At 38.8% G+C, this 17,740-nt stretch overlaps 2 protein-coding genes across 8 annotated transcripts in view; both read left to right on the forward strand.

Annotated features, from left to right (window-relative positions):
- Window positions 1–14,951, forward strand: part of sh3kbp1 (SH3-domain kinase binding protein 1) — a 35,661-nt gene extending 20,710 nt beyond the window's left edge. For 2 of the 4 annotated variants that reach the window (XM_034214124.1, XM_034214126.1), the window contains 15 exons: window positions 858–996; window positions 1,229–1,308; window positions 2,844–2,933; window positions 7,369–7,438; window positions 8,561–8,655; window positions 8,882–8,977; window positions 9,095–9,146; window positions 9,240–9,311; window positions 10,715–10,850; window positions 10,966–11,021; window positions 11,164–11,270; window positions 11,799–11,930; window positions 12,597–12,808; window positions 12,904–12,967; window positions 13,360–14,951. In XM_034214124.1, coding sequence (XP_034070015.1) covers window positions 858–996; window positions 1,229–1,308; window positions 2,844–2,933; window positions 7,369–7,438; window positions 8,561–8,655; window positions 8,882–8,977; window positions 9,095–9,146; window positions 9,240–9,311; window positions 10,715–10,850; window positions 10,966–11,021; window positions 11,164–11,270; window positions 11,799–11,930; window positions 12,597–12,808; window positions 12,904–12,967; window positions 13,360–13,398 — 1,440 coding nt within the window. In that variant the 3' untranslated portion in view covers window positions 13,399–14,951. The remainder of the gene's footprint in view (window positions 1–857; window positions 997–1,228; window positions 1,309–2,843; window positions 2,934–7,368; window positions 7,439–8,560; window positions 8,656–8,881; window positions 8,978–9,094; window positions 9,147–9,239; window positions 9,312–10,714; window positions 10,851–10,965; window positions 11,022–11,163; window positions 11,271–11,798; window positions 11,931–12,596; window positions 12,809–12,903; window positions 12,968–13,359) is intronic. The other 2 variants (XM_034214125.1, XM_034214127.1) reach the window with 2 other exon arrangements.
- Window positions 14,952–17,133: 2,182 nt separating this feature from the next.
- The window catches only part of map3k15 (mitogen-activated protein kinase kinase kinase 15), a 28,436-nt gene continuing 27,829 nt past the window's right edge, over window positions 17,134–17,740 (forward strand). Inside the window, exon 1 of one of the 4 annotated variants that reach the window (XM_034213905.1) lies at window positions 17,134–17,518. In XM_034213905.1, the coding sequence (XP_034069796.1) occupies window positions 17,215–17,518 (304 nt within the window). In that variant the 5' untranslated portion in view covers window positions 17,134–17,214. The remainder of the gene's footprint in view (window positions 17,519–17,740) is intronic. The other 3 variants (XM_034213903.1, XM_034213904.1, XM_034213906.1) reach the window with 3 other exon arrangements.

The following is a 17,740-nucleotide window of genomic DNA, read 5'->3' on the forward strand; positions in this document are numbered from 1 at the left end:
ATGTTGAAGAAAAACAAAAAGACACATAAACAGATTTAAGATTTAAAGTGCGATATAAGTTCTACATTTTATTTTAGTTATGTTTTCTGGGAGTTTGTAGAAAATGAATACTGCTTCTTCATATCTTGTTTTATGTCCGGGGACAGAAAACACCAGTCACAGACACCTGAGGTCATTATGTAGCAACACATCAGAAATGTATTTTTTATTTTATGTAATGTATTAAATTCAAATATGTGAGGAACAGAAAGCCATTGCAAAGGTTAGAGAACTGGAGAGATGTGATCTGCCTTAGTAAGGGCTCCAATAGCTGCCTGATTGACTTTTAGCAAGACGTGTGTAGGCACCAACACAGTAATCAAGCCTTGTAAGGATATCGACATCCTCAAAGGATGCACACAAGTCAAATAAACTGGATGTGTGGCCATTATTAATAAAAAAAATGTAAGGCTCTACCGAAATGACCTTTCTCATGACTTCCTGGTCAGCCTGACAAGCTGTTTTCATAGCAGACATTTTGACATGTCATTGAAGGCAAATGTGTTAGTAATAACATGTGATTCAGCTCAAGTTCCTGGTATTGTGCATGCTTGCTCACTGTGATTGTTCACTGGGATGTAATGGAGCCATTGTTACCACAATTAGTTCCACCTTTGCTTTTCCTGCTACGAAAAGTCAAAATGTCTGCTATGATAAATGTATTGTGCTGTTAGTTTGCTCAACGGCCACCTTAAAGCTTAACCTTAAACCTGAACACAAACTATTTAGAAAGTCAGTACGCATATAGGTATCTGTTTAAAGCTCTGTCTTTTGTTTACATCTTTGCTTGTGTTCTGTTTTGTGTCGTGTGTGTTTAGGTAGAGGAAGGCTGGTGGGAGGGACTTCTAAATGGGAAGTCCGGAATGTTTCCCTCAAATTTCACCAAAGTGATCCCGACAGATTCTGAAACTCAATCTGTAGACACCTCGCAGGAGGAGCTGCGCAGCTCCCGCACCAGTAAATACAAAAAATAAGAAAATAATTCAACTAATATTACATTGGCAGCAGCACTGCAGCAAATTAATGTTTTGTTTTCTCTGTGTGTGTGTGTGTGTGTGTGTGTGGTGTGTGTGTGTGTGTGTGTGTGTGTGTGTGTGTGTGTGGTGTGTGTGTGTGTGTGTGTGTGTGTGTGTGTGTGTGTGTGTGTGTGTGTGTGTGTGTGTGTGTGTGTGTGTGTTTGTGTGTGTAGGTAAGGACAGCCCAGGCAGTGAAAGTGATGGAGGGGACAGTCGGTCAGAAACAGGGTCAGGAGAAATCCAGCCTAAGAAGGTAATCTAAAATGTATGATGATTAACAAATGATGATTTTCATTACTGATATTATGGAGAAATCTGAGTCTGTCCTCTTCTTTATTTCTCTGCACTGTATTTTTTGCAAACAACAAAACATTGGAATTATTCAAACGAGTCATGACCATCATCAACATAAAAGTTTGTTTAGGTCTGCTAAAAATGTATTCACTCTATCGTACAGTGTGAACCTCACAGGAAGCGATTTAGTTGGAAATCTAGCCATTTTATTTTATTACAATAGACTATATGAGAAGTTGACAAAGTCATCACCACCCATTGGTTTGTCGGCTATCGTTTTGAATCCTCTAGTTTGGCATTTGGCCATTGCCATCTTTATTTTATGGCTGCTATGTTAGTGATTAATGGAGCAATGTATTACATTGCGCAGTGTGTTGTTTTATCAAGTTTACTGTAGTTAAATAAATAAAGTTGATACTGAATAAATAATACTTCCTCATATGTTTCACTTTTCAGAACTTTTCATTGTTAAGCACATTGAAACTGTGTTGTTGAACACTCGATACAAATAAAGTAATCATTATTATGCTGTGCGCCAAGACGTGATACTTTGCTTGAAGGGTCAGGGTTGAATACAATTAGTTTACTGTTATTTATAAAAAGGGAAGTGAAAGGACGTTATCTGCGTCATCCAGTGTGTTTTGCACACCTGTGTCCTTTTTTTAAGCCAACCATGCCCACAAAGGGTGAACCACGTATTGAGTTGATTGTGATTTATAAGGAAAACCAGCGTAGAACATGTGTGCAAACTGTTTAATAAATCAGAGTATCTTTCTTTCAACCATACTCAACCTTTACACATGAATGCTATGGACAATTTTATGAATGAAGCCCCTGGAGTTTAAGGCTTTTTGATGAGACAAAACAGGAAGATTGCAGCACATGACTAAAAAAAAGAACAAAGGCACTTACTGGTATGAGAGAATACCACCCAACTTTACTAATGTCATATGTTCTTACCGCTATAATTGCCACGTTTCTCGATTATTTGTAATGCTCTTTTATCAGAGGATAATTTAGTTTTGAAGAAATAATAAAAATCGATGTTTTATGTGTCAAACACTTTAAACGTGTAAGCCTGAACAGTGGCGAACAGCAGATGTGGTCAGGTTGAATTCAAAGCGGATAGAACTTTGAATCCAAGCTAATTCTAGTGAAAAGTAGGAATATGTAAAGGTCCATACATAGTCACTTCCAACCTGTTATAATGCACTTCTCTCCAATTGATGGAACTGTTTTTGGAAATATACGTATGGAAATAATGATTTCTTTGATTGCAACTGTATTTGGCTATGACAACTATTTTGGATGTTTTGATCCCATTTAAATCAACTAAAACTGTTGTGAATATAAGCCACCCACAAAGCAGGCTACAGCACAAACGTTCAGGGCCACCAGGGGTCATTGTTTGAAACTGAAACCACAGATTTTTGGTGAAGTGTTCCTTTTTCATACTGCGTTAGCTTTCATTTCATTTCCTTGTGTCACCCGTAGGTCCGTGGATTTGGCTTTGGCGACATCTTCAAAGATCAACCTGTCAAGCTCAGACCACGCTCTATGGATGTGGACTCAGAGGTGGACAAGGTGAGACAAATACAAACACACACACACACACACACACACACACACACACACACACACACACACACACACACACACACACACACACACACACACACACACTTACTTCATACATGTTTTGATACTGTGATCATTGTATTGTTAGCATTGAAGGAAGGAAGTCCAAGCCTTGGCTCCTCCCCTTCCTTTCTTTTAGTTTAACAGCACAGGAAGCGGTTTTATGTTGACACACACATGCACAATCACACTCTAACCCACATACAGACGCCCCCCACACACACACACACACACACACACACACACACACACACACACACACACACACACACACACACACACACACACACACACACACACACACACACACACACACACACACACACACACACACACACACACACACACACACACACACACACACACACATCCTGCAGGGATTTGACAAGCAAAGCAGAAGTGAGAGCTTCACAGGGCAGAGAGAGAGGGAGAGGGAGACAGGAGGGGAGGTTATACAGTTTTTCACTAACATTTACATATTCACACACACTGTCTCCTGCTGCTACCGGAGCTGATGTAGCAAAGCTCTGTCTGCCTGTGGGGGACTGGAAGCAGAGGAGAGGACGGTAGGGTCAAGTTTTATCCATTCCTGTTCCTCTCTTTTGCCTTCTTCACATATTTGAATCGAAATTATTTTTCTCTGATGTTCTTCTCTCATCCTCTGCTTTTCTTTCTGGCTGAAATTAAGCAGTGTTTCAAATGTTGTGCTTTAGCCTCAGTGCTCTCGAGTTAGATTTGGTGTAGTACAAATGGAAGATAAGGAGACAGGAAAGCTAGTATTTGGTGATAAGGATTACAACATGTATGTGTGTGTTCAAAGTCAAAATGCAAAGAGTCTGTCACCCTGCCAAAAAACATGCTGGTGGGGAACACACAAAATACTTCTTGACATATTTCTCATAAAGTTTATGATTATATCATTCAAGGGTCAAAATTACAAAGAAAACAACTAAACGTATTCCGAGGTAATCTGGCAATGCAGAAACACTTTGTTTTATTTGATCTCTTTTTTTTTTTAATCTGCCTTTTTAGAGGTCAGTTAACTCCAATGTTAAGATGTTTACAATTCAGATATCTGAAAAGATTATAAAACTAAAATACTTGTATCCGAACACACGAGAAAGCAGAATAACTTTTGGTGTATATTTGACTATTTTCACAAGAACATATATTAAAAAGTATTAAAAACCCTTTGGTCATCAGAAGACATGACATTTTTTTACAAATCCAGACGTATCCTTTTCTAAACCTTCATTAAAAACCTGCTTTTCTGCATGATGCATAAGGACAACCGAAACTCATCAACTAACTGACTACATGTCATGTTCAGCCAAATGAAACTGAGGCTTAACCAGAACACTTTATGCTGCTTAATGTCAAGCAGATGCAGAAAGTAAGAAAGACAGAATAGACCGAATTATTTATGTAGATGAAAAAAACTATTCGTATTAATACTTTTAAAAGCCCATATTGGTTCACCTGTGGTTCCTGCAGTTATATACAGTACGAGTGTGTGTGTTTGTTCTGAAGGATGTGTGTCAGCCTGTCCTGCTGAGTGGGGGGCTGTGATGTTTATGGTGGGACGAGTCTCTGTGCTCTCTAATGAGGCTCTGGAGGAGGTGACAGTGAACACCTCCATCCGGGACAGAGGCTGACGCTGAGTCATGCCAAGCCATGTCCATTTGATAATTGCATTGATAAGTCAACCGCTTGAGAATTGGGTGTAGATTATGTATATTTTAATCAGAACTTGGATTATTTCAACATATTTCAGCTCTCATTCTGGAATAAGGGATGTTGTAATAAAGGTATTCTGATTCAGTGTTTCCTCCTGATTTCTTTCTATGAGATGAGTCAAAGTCACTCAGTCTTGTGATCAGCTGAGTCTTGTAAAAGAAGTCTATAGTGTGAAATTTAGGAGGGGGAGTCATTCCCTAAGGCAGGATCCTCCACCAGGCCTATTCAATGGTAGGACTATATAAAGAATGTTCCTACATACAAACTGAATAATTATAACAAATAAATAACATTCTTTATTTTTCAAGGTTTTGCTATTCTTTGAGCTGGGTGTTGACATGGTTTTACTTGGATAATAACAGTGGACTGGCTATTTTGTAATTTGTAATTCATCAGCCTGTTACTGTATCTCCCTTAGTAACAGTCCCCCCCCTCACAAACTTCTTGATTTTCTAGTGTACAATAACCATCAAATATATATATATATATATTTTGGTTGCTGTATTCATTATAGTGAATTCAAAATATCCTCTCAGTCTTTAATTAGAATTAGAGTTTGAACTGTGGCTCAAATTACTGTGCAATTATGAATATATATAAGCAATGGAACAAATAACCTGTATTTGATTGGCCAATAAAAGGTTAGCTTAATGTGTGGAGAAATGTGTTGTGTCTTTTAGTATTTGTTATTTGAATTGACTGTGAAAGTTGAATGAGGTTGCTTGGAGTGAAAATCCAAAGAATTGTCACCCTGCTCTTAATAACTTTTTTATTCTCCTTTAGTTTCTTTTATCTCGTTGTGTTGGTTTCAAACTCATTGAGTTTACCGTTTTCGTTTAACCTCACCACTCTTATCAGCATTGTTTCATGGGTGCAGGCAGAAGTATACCTTCTGCTCAGCACTAAAACAGCTGACAAAGTGTAAATATGCAACCGTTTGCTATCACCTTAGCCATGATTTTACAGTCATGTTGTTTTACAATTTGTGGGCAAAAAAAACTTTTCTTGGCTCTGGAAACACTTTGGTTTACAATAATGCCACTCTGAAACAGACAGAATATAAAGTACAGTCAGTTCAGCTGTCGGATCATGTGTGATTTCTATTGCACTAAATGAGACCATTGTTCCCTTTTTCCCTTTGAAACTAAAAGTGTTAATTTATAAAGCCTGTCTGAAAAACTGTCTGGGTCTTTCCAAAAATAGCTGTATCTCTATCTGTGGCATCAAGAAATTCTATTGGTCAGTTCCTACTTCCTATAAGACACCATGAAAATGTGATAGTCGGACATGGAAACATCTCTGTGACGTTGTAATGATGTCTCATTGCTTGTGGCACCACATGGGTCTCATTAGAGAGGAGGAGAAGGGGAAGGGTGTAGCGAGAGGAGAGAAGCTGGCGGGGGAGGTGCTCTGTTTTTTTTTTTTCTCGGGCCGAACAGAACAGAGCACAGCTGTGTCTTCGGGACAGACTGGGTCTTGTGAGTGTGTGTGTGTTTTCCTGTGGAAGAGCCACCCTGGTTCCACAAACAGCGTCAAGGGATCCACTCCAGCCTGAAAACAACGGATCCTTTAACAACCTGCACCACCACACACACACACACACCCACACACACACACACACACACACACACACACACACACACACACACACACACACACACACACACACACACACACACACCCTTCACTACGAAGTCAGCTCTGGGTTTTTTGTGTACTGAATCCAATCTAATTAGCTAGTTAGGTTTGAGCTTTGGGACAGTGCTGTTCACTGGAGTAAAGTGGATGTATCAAATTAATTATTTATCTTTGTCAGTCTATCGTTTTTATGTTTCAGGGGCAATGTTGGTCGCTCTGTTGGTCCACTACTTTGGTTGATATTGAAATGCCTCAACAACAATTCGACTGATTGCATGACATTTTTTATAGAAATGTATGGTCCCTATGAGTCTTACAAACTTTGGTGATACACTGACTTCTCTTTTAGTGCCATTATAAGGTTGATGTTTTCTTTTAAGTGAGATTTGTCATGAGCTTTTGAATTACTATGAAATGTGGTCCAGACAAATATGTATCCTTTAATTTTTCATCTGTTTAGCAACATATTTATAGCTGCACACCTATTTCCTACTCTGCTTCCTAACAATTTCCCTCTAGATCAATAAACATTTATCTTATCCTAATAGTTTAATCTGTCCAATACTTCAATTTAGGAACACACTACCTCCAGGTATACTTTTGTTTAACCAATTAGCACTTGTTTGCATAATAATGATCCAAACTAAGATGTTTGTCATTATCTTGTGTTGTCATTGTCAACTAAAAGAGACATAGGAGCAGCTAACGTGGCTAACACTACTATTTATTGATTATACAGGAAAGACAAATGTCAGTTTTGCACCAATGCTAGTGAGCAAACTCTGCTCTTTCACACCAACCACAGCTGAATCAAACCAGGTCACGATATCCCCAAGAGACCTCTAAGAAAATCATCATGGCAGGCACAGGAAGTCCCAAACTGAAACAGAGTGGTTTACATTTTTTTCAATTGCACCGTTGGTTGCAAAAGCAGCTCTAGTTGTAAGTGCATGAGGATGAGATTTGTTTGTGAAACTAAAGATGTTCTTCCAACTGTCCCTCACAGGCCAACGAGGGCAAAGCAGCAAGTGTTGCCTCGGAAACCATGAAGACTGAACCTGAGGGCAAAGCCAAAGGTGATGTTATAACTTTACTTGTATATATTAATAATTGTAATAAAAACTACAATACAAATCGGCTACATTTCAGTAAGGCATTGTGAGGAAACAAAGGAACTTGTATACTGTAACCTTTATTTTAAGGCATACCTAAGCTATTAGATCACTATACCTTTCATGCAAAAGCTTCCCTTTGTCACAGCATTGTGTTGTTGTGCGCTTATGAAAAGCTATGATGACGGAAACTGAAATCCAGATGCCAAACAATGAGTAAATGTCAAAGTTGAAAGAAAATAATGTGATTGTTTGCTGTTTTATCAGGAAATAGTTTCATGGTCTTCCTTTTTGTATTTATTGCACACAAATACATTGTAAACCAGTGTGTTCAAGCAATGCTTTCAGAAAAGAACATATAAGGGTTGTATTTCATCCTTTCTGCATTTTACAATAACAAAAAAAACAATGGTTAGTTTTGTTCATTCACATATTTTAGTTTTCAAATTAAAATATTGGATTGATTGATCTTTATTTTTATTAATGATGCAGAAATGTGGCTGAAATGGTCAAATATTAGAAGGTTCAGGGGTCAACTTTATTACTATTGAACATTCCAAGTTCGAACAATGTGGTGCGGTTGTATATATCATATCATATTTAAATATTTAAATGAGAAAAAACGAAGAAATGGAAAGAATTAGAACAAAATATGTCAAACTAGCTCTAAAGGCATGAAGAAAATACCAATTAAAACTAAATTATGTTTACATAGAAGATATAGTTATGTATGAAGATAAATAAACACAAGCAAATAATGTACACAGTATGTACAATATTGGTGTACTTTGTGATTTAATGTGCATGAATATTCATTTAAGAAGTGGGAATGAGGGAAGTGAAATGGTAAAACTTCCTATTCCAACTCAAGAAGTATTTGATGTTTATTCATTTATTCAGGGCCATTCTTCCCTCTTTCCTACTTTCTGTTGCTGGAAAATTCTCTAGGTTGTTATTCTCACAAGTTGAAATTGTTTACTTTAAAATATGGGTGTCATTGTGGACAAATCTGTGAAAAACTCCTACTCTCTTGTTTCCGGTTCTTTAGCCGTTTTTGTTTGACTTTATCTTGAAATGGATTTGCAGGGCGGGAGCTATGTAAGGTGCTGTTTCCATATGAAGGACAAAATGGAGATGAGTTGTCGCTCAAAGAGGGGGAAATCATCAACATTGTCACCAAGGTAAATCCATGCGGGGGAGTTTTTTCTTTTTTGTGTATGCCCATACCCACACAATGGTTTTTTTGTGTATTTGGGTAATCACTTTTTTATGCAGGTGTGTCTGCTTTGATTTTTACGTCATTTGGTTGGCTAGATTTGTTTGCAAGAAGAATTTGCATCCAGGTGCACATTAAATACGCTTAGCAAATCTAATTCAGACCAAACTATTTCCTGTCTTTTCGTGCAGGAGTGTGCTGATGCAGGCTGGTGGAAGGGGGAAATCGGAGGACGGCAAGGTGTTTTCCCAGATAACTTTGTAAAGCTGCTAGAAGCGGAGAAAGAGGTAATTTTGTGCACAAATGCAAAAGTTGTCTGTTTACCGTAAGATACAAAGCCTTGAAGTTCTCAGAGACATGACACATTCTTAAAGGTTTGAGAATGTTTCTCTGTGTTTTTCCAGAGACCAAAGAAACCACCTCCTCCCAGTGCTCCATCAGCCAAACACACCACAGGTACAGTAACACAGTACACTTTCCTCTCTTGTATTTGTTGGACTGCAAAGAAAAAAGAAAATCAAAAAAATCTGTAAAAACTCTGACCTATAGATAGAAAGTCAGAGGTCAGGAAAGTTCCTCCTGAGCGACCGGAACATCTACCGCAGAGGGACCAGGATCGAGGTACAGTCTACTGAGACCCTGCTCACTTTCAGCTCATCTGTTCAGCTGGCAATGAACAGATCGCTAACTAACATGCTTAATATGACTAATTACTAAGTTAGCTTCACAGTATAAAAAAAGGATATAATTTAAGGGTTGGAATGTAAGCTTTTCAGTTGTACAGTAAAATAAAAAAATCCGTAGCAGTGTTCTGTTGTAACAATAGCAGCAGAAAAATAACTTGCAACATGTCAACATCTATTTATGTGCAATGAAAACTTTCAGCACTATGGTTTTGGATCTTTCCAAACAATGGGACCCAAACACAAACTTCAGGTTGTTTTATCATACCGAATTATCACAAAACAAAAATAATTTATGGCACTACACAATATTTAACCCCAGTAAGTGCTTATATCTTTACTTTACTTTGCTTTGCAGGGTTGTAAAAAGTACTTACTGTTTAGATTCTTTACTTAATTTAAAGTGCAATAGTCCAGCCTAAATGCAGATAAGTATTATCAGCAACAATGTAGTTTTGACCAACAAAATACATACATAGTTTTAAGTGTTGACGCTGGTCGAGTGGGAGCTAATTTCAAAGGGCCCAAAACAAAAACACTTTTTCAATACTGAGCAACATTTTTGTGGGCTTTAGTGGTCAGAAAATCTGAGATTCTACAAATCATTCAGATCTGGCTCTCCTTCCTGTCCCGGTCATTAGAAAACACTCCCCTCATCTGAGTATCTCCATCAACGGCTTGAAAACGGCTTTTGCAAAGCTGCACCATAATTTTCACAAGTGAATCAGAGCAGACTAGATTTTTGTAAGGAACATAACATATTTAAAAAGAGATTACTCTCCTTGTTTCATTATTGATGAGGCGTTTTACAGATTTTCTTCCAAGGTGACTTTACGGGGATGGCTGTAAAATGAATTGTTAAAAAGGAGCACGCTCTGGAAAACATATTGGCTGTCATTTCTTTAAATATAACTAACTAACTAAGATCAAATATGGTGTATCAACCAAAAACAACATACATAAATATAACTGCCACCGCCCTGACCTGCTCTTTCTGATCCTTTGTGGTCTTCGTCGCCTTCCAATTTCTTTCCTCTTTTTCCTTCCTTTGCTTCTTGTTTAGTTCTTTTAACTCCTGTTTTTGCCTTCTTGGGTGACTCCAGACGTCTATTATACTTCTTTTATCTTTCTTTAAGAACCTCCTTGGTTTGCTTTAGTCCTCCTTGGTCAGATGCAGCTGCATTCTTAATTTCTACTCATCCAATCTCCTCACCTTATCACGCATGCCTGTGTATGAGTGTTTGAGTCGCCATTTTGGCTATTTATGTTCAGTATGTCTTGTAAGTTATTTTTCCCTTTGAACATCCATGTGTGTTTTTATAATTTTGTATGTATGTATAGGTGAAGAGGTGAAGCTTGGAGACATCCCCAAACCCGCCCTCCCATCCCTTCTTCCCAAGAAACCCCTCCCCCCAAAGACAAGCACCTCCTCTTCCTCCCAACCCCCGCGGCGTCCAGAGAGACCGCCCAATCTAGCGTCAGTACACACACACACACTTACACACTCAAACAAAGGCTCTTACCAGAACAAAAAAAAACATTTACTTCTAAGCGTACACAGCCTAATGTTGTTGTATGGTTTACCTGCTCAGGTGTGAAAGCCCCAAATCTGAGGGAGATTCTGCCACTGACAGGTCATATGACACTGGTGAGTTTGACTGACAGGAGTATCTCCCAATCAGATCAAGATATGGTGCCTCAGCAACTGTCAGAGCGCTCTCTTTGTATCATGTGCAACTTTAGCTGCTGGTTATCAGGTGTGTTTGTGTTTCTGATGTGTGTTTGTTCAGATGTGGACCTGGATGTAGTGGTGGCTTCAACAGAGAAGCTGAGTCATCCGACAGCATCGCGGCCTCGAGTCTCAGACCGCCGGCCTCGCTCACAGATCATCTCAGCTGTGAGTGTGTTCAGTCAGCCTATTATTAAATATTGAATTGTATAATATGTGGTTTGTATACACCATTGTGTCACAATCAGAGAGTACTCAGAACATCTTCTCAGGTAAAAGTAGCAAGCAGCAGTATTATTTATACCAACGTTCTTGCAATCAAACTTTGACTTAGTACAACATTATTAACATGCATACGGAAAAATACACAGTGGCCCATTTGCGATAACCTTTAAATAGTTGGTTTATAATTATTGATGCTTCAATGTGATCTTCCCTTTCTGTTTAATATTGAGCTCATGTTAAATACTTAACAGACAGAATATTTGTAAATGAATGACAAAAATGATTCATTTTCACCCCTGAAACAGTTCCAACAACAGGTTTCAATCTCAGAAAACAAAACATTAATGTAACAATTTAATGTTTCTCTATGGGAAATGAAGTCAGCCAATATGATAGATTATGATTGGTCAAACAGGATCTTTAGCCTCAGACAATACACTGAATAAATAAGACCTTCTCCATCTCTTGCAGTCTTCCATGTCCAGTATGGATCAGGAACCCCCTGCAGTGGAGGAGAGGAAGGAAAGAGTGAAGGAGGAGCTGGAATCTGTCCCCTCCAGACCTGTAGAGGTTTTCCTGAGAAAAGGAGTCCCAGCTGTCTCTGTAAGATCACATTTGAGTATTTATTTCCTCCAGCAGAGGGCACCCAACCACAGATTTTCTTGAACCGCTGTCTTTTTATTTTCCTCATTAACAATTTACACCATGTTTTTTTTGCTGGGTGAAAAGTTAATCTATGGAAGGGGATGAGGGCCAAGTGTGAAAAAGCTTTTGAGATCTGCCCAAAAGAGAATTTTTGTTTAGGAGTTTTGGGGAAAAAGTCTCAACGTCTAAATATCTGAATTGTGACTTTAATAACAGAACGTCAAAAGATTATCAGAAAGGTAAAATAATAAATACACATCATAAAAAAAATGTAATAGGCAAGCAAGATTTATTTCACAAATATAGCAACAATGTTAGTTTAAAAAAGTCTTTGTTTTTCAGTTAGGAAAACAAAAACATTTCTTTCAATCATTTCAGAAAATATTAATAAAAACATGGAGTTTAACCATTTAAGAATGCTTTAAACATTTGATTTGCTACAACTTTAAATATCATCTTTGCTGTAATTTGGATTTCTAACTTTAATGGGATCTCTCCCGATTCATTTAGCTAAAGTAGAACCACCGGGTTAGTTTAATTGTATGGGTAAAATTGGACACATCCTACATTCTTAATCACTGATATTAATTAATCAATAATATCTCTGTTGACCTTTGCTTTCAGGGACCTGACAGTAAAGCACCACAGCCCACCAGGCCCTCTGTCCTGATCCCACCAAGCGCCAGCCATCGCCCCACATCCCCGTCTTCCTCCTTGGGTCTCAGCCCCTCTCCCGAGCTTCGGCATTCACCTCTGACCCCCCCGACACTGGAGGAACTCAGGAACCAGCTGAGAGACCTGAGGGCCTCCGTAGAACTGCTCAAGAGCCAGCATAGGTACACCATATGTACAGCATATACCTATCTTTGTGTCTTTCTGAGGACACATGAGTATTTCAGACTCACCCTGCTGGTGTTTGTGTGTATTTCAGGCAGGAAATGAAGCAATTGACCAACGCGCTAGATGAAGAGAAGAAGATTCGTGTTAGTTTACAGGTGAGATTCATGAAAACGTGTTGATAGAACACACACCTAAAACAGATGTATGTGTTCTCTCTTAAGTTTTGTATGACTGTCTGACTCTTTTTCAGGAAATGTATTATTGTATTGTAATGTATTATTATTGAATAATCATGGACTGTTTGGTCTTGAAAAAAGAAGCAACAACAGGATGTTACTTTGGGGACTGCATGGACAATTCTGAGATTTTTAAGAGAAATTGCTTGTTAATTAATTAAAGTTGATTAACAGGTTAATTGAACATGACAATTATGAATTCTCTGGTAAGTCTGCTGTATTCTCATTCAGAAAGGATTTTAAGAGCAGCGGCTCAATGTCTTTAACTGTAAAATCTATGAATTCACGATACTTGTGTCTTTGTTTGACAGATGGAAGTAGATCACATAAAGAAGAGCCTGTCGAAATGAAGATTAAAGCATCACCTTATCACCACATTGGAGGCCAACATTTTTTAAACATTCTCACTGTTGGCCGAGACACTTCAGGCAAAACAAAGTTTGTGCCAAATGGTCATCACGATCAACATCAGCAACTATACAAACCATGGAATCAGCCACCTAGCCCCTACACCGCCTTATCCTGTGTTTACTTCTTAATTATTCTTTTAAAGAGGCTTCTCTTGTTAAGTTTACTGCTATCATGTCAAAGCTTGCTGTGCCACAGGTACTGAATGACTGTATGTTGTAACGGTTACGGAATGATGACAAAGGGGCCCTGTCAGCCTTGCTGATGCTTTTTGTTTCTTATTGTGAAGGAAATTTGGAACTTGACCTTTGTAGCCAGGTTGGTTCATACAACCTCTGTGCTCTGTGTCTACTCTGCGGCCTTCACTCCTATAAATGTGTATTTGGTGTGTGTGTGTGTGTGTGTGTGCGTGCGTGTGTGTGCGTGCGTGTGTGTGCGTGCGTGTGTGTTTGTTTACCATCCATGTAAGATCTGCAGTTTTAGACCTTAAGAGTATAGACTTTTTTTGTAATGTGAGGTTGTTTTGGCCGGATCAAGATTTCTTTAATGGCAAGATTCTCGTTAAGATTTGTGTTGATCACATACAGTTCTCGTCATCATTAGAGTTACATTGTTTGACACTGAGCTCGATGTTTCTATGAAAACATCAGCCATAAACAGCACTGGCATTTGGATACATTTCCCTGACCGTTCTCTTCTTAGTATGATTATCGTAAAAAATCTAGTTTAATACTCCACCTGCTGGAAAGATACAATTATAAGCACATCCTGATTCCTACCCACAATCAATCTAATTAAGTATAATCAACAAGTACTGATACTATAGGTGCTATATAAAGGAATCATTTCACACTTTGGGAAATGTGCTTATTTGCTTTATTGCTGGGAGAAGAAAAGCACATCTCACTGCATGAACACACCTATGATATCGTAATTATCATGTCAAGATTGCCTTCTGGACCAAAACATATTATTACCTTATTTTGCTTTTGCACTTTTGCACCACAACTCCAGAAACCTCAAACCCCACCCCCTCCACAGAAAAAAAGAATCTAAAACCAATCTAAAAAAAGATCAATGTGTATCTGATGTTTCTGGTGCTCTTTTGTCAAATGAAGGGTAAAACACAGGGTTTGAGGAATGTAGTGAGTGAAAGGACTTCACAGGTTAGAGATGAACATGTGAGTGTGCATGTACAGTATGTGTGATAGCATGTACGGCTGTTTGCCTCCCTTCCTTATGCGTGCACAGAATCTATGGCAACCCGTCACTGTGGCCTTCCTGTTTTTGACTCCAAATCTTTCTTTTTCTCTTTCTGTCTTTCTTTCTATTCTTTTCTCCCTGTCTTTCTTTCTTTGTTTCTTATGACAATGAGAAAAACTGCTACAACTGAGTCTTCTAATTGTTTTCTTGACTTGGTCCTTTCTCTCCAGGATAGTGATAAATATATATACTTTTATATTTCAGTGGAATAAAGACGCTATTATGTACTGTATGTGAGCATATGTCATTTTTAAACAATATGTTGGATTTGTCTGCTGGTAAAATATGTTATTTACAGTTATATACGAAGGAGCATTGTGTTCGATTCTGTCTCTCTTCACTGTTTGAGAAACTAGTTCTCCCTATATATAAATATACAAATAACTGTTAGATCAGCATATGTGTGTTTGCTTTAACAAGCACTGAAACCACGACAGAATTTCTTATGAGGTTGTAAACAGTTAAAATCCCTGAAAATGTGTTAAAAAAATGCCATATCAATCAATTTCACTATTTGTAATTCAAAAACATGTTTGTGTTGTCATGTTGTAGTAAAAAAAGCAAACAATTTGAATATTGGCAAGGAATAAACAAAAGAAAAAGGACTGAAAAAGAGGCAGTCAGACATTAAAAATTGGTAAAGTTAATCAGAAACACAAAACAATTGATAAAAAACATATTAAAAGACTTTAACTTAATTGAGGAGTTTGGCTATTAGACTGTTCCAGATGTGTAAACCCTACACGGCCAGACCCATTTCCATCATGTAAGGTTATTAGTATACATTGTTCCCAGGTTGTGACCCAAGTAGTTTTTAAAATATCATGAACAGGATACAACCATCAGTGATGAATTGGTTATATTAACAAAAGAAGGATCTAAAATGGATTGGATAACCCCAGTAAAACCCTGGTCATTCGTGTGAACGAGATGTTAAGGACCATAGTCAGGGGGATACTGATCATTTGGCATACCGGGACAAATTTGAAGTGGGGCCCTTTATCGGTGGGACAGTGGATGGTTAAACAAAACATGTTTTTGTTCTGCCAATCCAGCCCTGTCCTTCTCTTTGCTGGCCTTTAAAGTGTCCCTGTCATACAATCTTTTGCATGCACACTCTCGAAGCTAAAGTAGTGTGCATGCACCACTCTCTAAGCATCTATAAGGCAGATGTTTTCAGTCATCAAACCCACTCTACACTACTTGCTCAGCACACAATAGGATATAGACACAGTTAACATAGGTGAACATACTGGAGCGTGTATCAGATGAAGTGCCTTGTATTTTAAAACAGAGCTAAAAGGAGAGTGAATATGGATCTAACTTTTTCATGTAGACAGAACAAATACAACTCCAAATATGTGTTTTGTCCACTTGATGTGTAAACAATCTTTTGTCCACTGGATGTTTAAACAATTTTTTGTCCACTGGATGTGTCAACAATCTTTTTTGTGGTTGTTGACAATTCCCGACATCAACTTAAAAGCTGATAGTATGTGTTCACAACCTGATTATGTTGCCAATTTAAAGAGATGTAAGAAGCGTGGTCATATCAAATATAAAAGACCAGTAGCTTGTTTGATTGTCATGATACATACGACTAAGGTCGGCAGCTAGTCTTCCTTTGCTTAATCTAATATAATATACATTTAGTGCATTTCCACTATTGTAGAAGCTGCTGTTTATGTCCAGTCCATTTCTAACAAAATACCAGGAACAGCATCAGTTGTAATAACTTGAGAAATATTCGAGTGGTTAACATTAAAGTAACACTGACTGTAAACCTTCTGTGCACCAACATATATATGATAATAATAGCAATATGGTTCTGAGGAAGCAGTTAAACCACTCCAGAAGTTACCAAGGAAGGACCAATGGCACTCAGCCCATTTCAGTAACACGTGGACCTTGTGTCCCATCTGCCAGAGTGTAATATATTGGATTCTGGCCGTCAGTACTGTCTGTCCGGTATTCACGTTCCACCAGTGCGTAAACGATCCTGACCAAAAAATGGATTGGGTTTCCAAAAATACTTGATGAACAACGATAAATACCTGATGAGAAAAAACTGAAATCACGTAGAAACCATGTGCTGATTATTAGTGTGGACAGGAAAATAACTTGGCTGCGAGTAGAGGAGACCAGAAGGACACTACTTGCAGTAAAAACAATCTCAGTCGTCAATACGATCTGCAAAGCCAAAGGAGTATGCTGACTTTTGTATGCATATGTCTCTCCCCGCTTTTTTGCATTTCCTCTCGGATCTAGTCGGATCCAGTCCGGGTGAAGCGGAATTCATGGTGCGAGATAATCGGCAGATGATGTGAGTTAATCAGGCGGAGATGCGGGGGGACACACTCAGACGCGCTCGACAGGTGAGCAACAAGTGATCAAGAGGGAGGACGACACGGAGGGCACAGACAAAATAAAGGAAGTAGCGGGAGGGACAGTAACCTGAGAAGGAAAGGAGATAAAGCAGCTCGTTGGTTCTCGGTATGGACACGGGGCAGAGCGCACAGGTCACCGACATGGGAGGAGAGCACTCCGCCGGGGTAAGTGCGGTGGAGCGGGAGAGGGGCGATGTGCCCAGCCCCTGTCCACCGGCCAAGCAGCGCTCCTTGCGGGTGGTGTACGTCCTGAACGACGGTCTGAAGTCGGTGATGGCCAGCAGCCCGGAGTCTGGAGCTCTTCAGTGTCTGCAGAGAGCCTGCGACTCGGAGAGCGCGCTGCTCACTACCGTCACCTTCGGCCGGCTGGACTTTGGAGAAACATCCGTGCTCGATAGTTTCTACGATGCAGGTGTGTGGTAAAGAAACAGAATGGGTTTGTTTATTTGCAAGTACATTGATGAAGTTGTCTAAGTTACAACTGGGGTAATTTATAATGCAAGAAAAATAAAGGTACTTTTGGGTTAGGCCTATCTGTCGCCAGCTTTTTGTTTTTTTTCAGACACTCTAAATAGGCACTTTTTTTTTCAGACTCTTAATAACCCTAACATCTAGGATTAATGTTTGTTATTTT

Source organism: Gymnodraco acuticeps, unplaced genomic scaffold (genome assembly GCF_902827175.1).
Source record: "Gymnodraco acuticeps unplaced genomic scaffold, fGymAcu1.1, whole genome shotgun sequence".
In the NCBI taxonomy this organism is placed as follows: Eukaryota; Metazoa; Chordata; class Actinopteri; order Perciformes; family Bathydraconidae; genus Gymnodraco; species Gymnodraco acuticeps.